Raw genomic sequence first — 4,099 nt, 5'->3', positions numbered from 1 at the left:
TATATTATAATATAATATAATCGTTATTTTTAAATTATTATTTTAATAATATTATTATATTCTATATCATAATTATATAATAATAGTTTTTTTGTATTATATTAAATATAATAATAAATATATATTATATTGTAATTATATATTATATTATATTATATTATAATATAATATAGTCGTAATTTTTAATTATCTACAACAATTCAACCTCATAATTTACCAAACGTTATTACACTGATTTTGAAACCAGCATAGCTACTATAATTATAATTTACCAAACACCTTGCTGCTTTTTGTAATACTGCTTATTTTTTCAACACAACTAAGCAATTTTTTCAAAATCTACAGCAATACCAAACTAAGCCTTAAGGCCCGTTTAGTTTGCTGATTTGAATTGATATGTGACTTTATGTGAGAGTATTTTACTATAGCAAAAAATTTAAATACGATTGTTTCTGAGAGCTTTTTACTGTAGCAAAACTCGAATTCTAAAATCGAATTGGTGTAATGAACGGGGTCTTAGAACACAAAGATCTAACTTATAACCAAATCTCTAATGTCAATTTTGACTCAAATTGATCAAGCTTCTTCATCTTCTCTCTGCCGTGATAGATAAAGTATAGAACAGAAATCTGCGTTCAACTTCTAATGTATTAACATATTAATAAAAGATTTAATTGCTCTAAAAAGGATTAATGCAGCAGCCCCTACAAGAAGGGCTTAAAAGCGGTGTAACTTGATGAGACCTTGTTAACAACTAAGCTCGAAGCCCCTTCAGATGTGTGTGTGTGTGTGTGTGTGTGCAAGTCCAAAAAATTAGAGAGGAAAAAACATGTCAACATAAGGGGAAAAGGAAGTTTCAATCAAACTAACCGATAACCCTTTCTGTATCAACTCTCGCTTCTTGTTGTTCATCTTCGCCGCTCTTCACGAGAGAGATAATTTCATTTTACTAAATTCAAAACCAAGCAAAGAGAAAGTGAAGGAGGAGGATCCCTCTAACCTGGATTTTAAGCCTTTGAGCAAATCTTCAGCTTTAGAAACCTCACCAGCATTAGCCAATGCCCATAATATCAAAACATCGAAGTGCCACTCCATAAACCAGTTGCGCTGAACATTGTGGTTCATTTACAATTAGTATGGGAAAACAATAATGGGATGTTAAGAGATTGTACGAAAAGTATCTATAACATCACATAAGCTAACGAGGACAATGAGAATCACATCTGCAACTCACTTGATCTGTTATGCAACTTATTAAGATCTTCAGACGGTCCTTAAAGACTTCAATTTCGCCGCGAACATGCACCCGCAATAACAAACCCAGACAATTCAAGTAAACCTAATTGCATAAGAAATTGAGAATAAGATACAAAAAACTACTATGCTCCTGCTAAAAAAGATTAAACACAAAAAAGTTGGTTATGCTGAAAATACAACTTATTCTGTTTAAGAAATTTGATATAGTATACCTCTGGATGAGCAGCATTGGGTTTTTCCAACTCTTTCCAAATATGTTGATCATAGACCTCTAGGATTCTTTGAATTGGCCAATGGCCTTCCAAGAAACAAAGTGCTACATGCCACCAGTTGTGCGTGATCCTGATATGTAAAAGTTTCAGGCTCCTGTATATGCTAAAAGCCTAAAGATACTTAAACTCACAAAGAAGTCCACTTTAATTGACTTAGCATGCGTACATAAATGATGATATACGATCCCAAGAAGGCGAACAACCTTCCATGAAGTCTACCGCTTCTTTAAACCGGCACTCATTTTGAAGAACATGGCACATCTGTACAAGAATTCATAGACCAGAAACAAGTAAAGCTTCTTTACAATACAAGCTTCTTGATGCAACATCTAACTGCAATGAAGAAAAATACAATAACGAAGCAGATATCTATTATATTTGACATTGGCTCTGTATATTTTGGGAGATTAACATGTAGAACAGCAGTAGACAACGACGGCTCACATTATGCTGTGCCCAGCAGTCATGCTTGTTGATCTCTAATGCCTTTTTCACAGCTTTCTCAGCATCTCCCATTCGACCTAGCTCCAGCAACGGAAAAGCAAGCATACCATATATGTAACTCTTTTCTTGATTTTGGGGTAGAACCTGTCAGGCGTGAAATCATTGAAAGACCAATCAAGGTGATTTATAACAAGCTTAATATCATGCAAGAAGGTGCTAATACAAATATTTAAAAAAAAATAATCCTGAGCCCTGACTTAATAAGAAATGAACCTCCTGAATAAGAGCTAAGGATAAATCAGGTCGTCCCATGTAAAAGCAGAGCACTTGGGCTCTTTTAACAGAGGCCAAATCTCTCGGGAAATCTTTCAAGAGCTGCAAAATGAATCAACATGAGAGCAAATGAATGAACCTACAGCAACCCAGATAGAGATTGAAGCTCAAACAAATAAAAGTAAACATATTCCATTTTTTACGTTTCAGGGGATATACATTTTCCAAATCGTGCCAAATCATCAGCATAAGATGATCAACTAATGAGTAAGATTACAGCAACCCAGATAGAGATTGTAGCTCACATTAATAAAGGTACACATTTTCCTTTTTTTTTTTTTTCCCAAAGGATATACATTTCCAAATAATTGTACCAAATCATCAGTATAAGGAATGAGCCCTTACATTCAGCTCTCCTTATCTATGAACAAGGCAAAATGGGAATTCAGGAAAACAAGAAAAAAAAAAAGGACAACTACTATAACCTACTATACATAATTCTTCTACAACCTAATAATTTATCACGTGTGATGTTTGTTGTTGATGGTGATAAGTTCTTCAGAGTATTTGGACAGTTGTTGGGCAATAGAAGGTTATTAACTTATTAGGAATGAGATTAATGAATCATGTTATAGGTAAGAAGATATCTCTAAATCACTTAGATGGGATCGGTTAGTTCACCATAGAAGTCATTGGGCAGTCATAGACAACTAATTGTTGATATGATTTGCAACAACAACAACAACAACAACAAAAACTTTTATATATACAAAAGCATAACTGATCAATAGAATAGGGACAAGGAAAACATAAAACCAAGATATAAACTAAATAATATGCACACAAATTCAAATACTTTAAAGGGGGAAAAAAAAGGCAACAATTAGAATATAAATCCAAATGATGTGTTTGCTCACCTTGAAATGTAACTCAAGAGCAACATCATCGTCTCTATTCTCACACATCAAACTATTGACAGCGTCGAAAACCGCTTTCTCGTACGAGGTGGCTTGTTCCTGCGCACAAACGAAATTGCCCACTAAAGAATTTGGTTTTTTTTTTTTTTTGAAGTTTTTAATTCAAGAAGAAAATATCTAAAAAGGAATGAACTCACGAGTCTGGATATAGCAGCGTGGAGATAGGAAGGAGCTCGGGAAGGGTCTGAGGAGGCAAGGAAATGGGCAGCCAAAATGTTCGCCAACACACAGTCTTTGTCGCTTTCTGTTGCTTTCAATATCACAGACCTCTCTCTCCCATAAATCAGCACCTTCTCATTTTCTCACACAAAATCCCAATAACCATTTCAGATTCAGTATAAAAAATAAAAAAAATAAAAAAATTGTACAAACCTGGTGATAATAAGCGTTAATGGCAGAGACGCAAGCGTCTGAAGATGTCCTCACTTCGTACCCCCATTGGTCTCTTCTCGCTCCTCCTTCCATCTCTCTCTCTCTCTCTCTCTCTCTCTCTCTCTCTCTCTCAATTGAGCTCTCTCTCTCTCTCTCTCTCTCTCTCTCTGTGTCTCAATTGAAAAGTGTTGTTAAACGGTGTGAGAAACAAGGATAAACTGAGTTGGGAATTCGATTTGTTTATGTTTTTACGTTGTCATTTGCAAGTGCGTGATCGTTTACTTGATGATGTTGAAAGGTTTTTCAAATGGACTATAGGCGTTAGGCCACCGCCATCCGACGTCGCATAATGTTTGGTCCACGCCGAATGTCTGAAATCTCCTACTTGGGCCGTTGTTAGCTTTGGATCGGATTCTATTCTATGTTGGGCCTTTCTTGAATGAGACCTGTAGTAAGGCTGTAAGGGGACAAAAATACCTTATAGGTGCATGTGTCACGATTCTA

General features: G+C 35.2%; 1 protein-coding gene across 1 annotated transcript in view; it reads right to left on the bottom strand.

The window, feature by feature from the left end:
• Window positions 1-3,849, bottom strand: part of LOC21403925 (tetratricopeptide repeat protein 38) — a 5,604-nt gene extending 1,755 nt beyond the window's left edge. Inside the window, exons 1-10 of the mRNA XM_010098010.2 lie at window positions 3,596-3,849; window positions 3,361-3,513; window positions 3,164-3,262; window positions 2,247-2,348; window positions 1,974-2,117; window positions 1,696-1,790; window positions 1,470-1,599; window positions 1,235-1,339; window positions 1,001-1,107; window positions 871-922 (exon numbers count right to left, since the gene is read on the bottom strand). Coding sequence (XP_010096312.1) covers window positions 871-922; window positions 1,001-1,107; window positions 1,235-1,339; window positions 1,470-1,599; window positions 1,696-1,790; window positions 1,974-2,117; window positions 2,247-2,348; window positions 3,164-3,262; window positions 3,361-3,513; window positions 3,596-3,688 — 1,080 coding nt within the window. The 5' untranslated portion in view covers window positions 3,689-3,849. The remainder of the gene's footprint in view (window positions 1-870; window positions 923-1,000; window positions 1,108-1,234; window positions 1,340-1,469; window positions 1,600-1,695; window positions 1,791-1,973; window positions 2,118-2,246; window positions 2,349-3,163; window positions 3,263-3,360; window positions 3,514-3,595) is intronic.
• Window positions 3,850-4,099: the final 250 nt, after the last annotated feature.

The sequence above is a fragment of the Morus notabilis genome, unplaced genomic scaffold (assembly GCF_000414095.1).
Source record: "Morus notabilis unplaced genomic scaffold, ASM41409v2 Scaffold155, whole genome shotgun sequence".
Taxonomy (NCBI): domain Eukaryota; kingdom Viridiplantae; phylum Streptophyta; class Magnoliopsida; order Rosales; family Moraceae; genus Morus; species Morus notabilis.
This window is presented reverse-complemented; position numbering and strand designations above follow the sequence as displayed.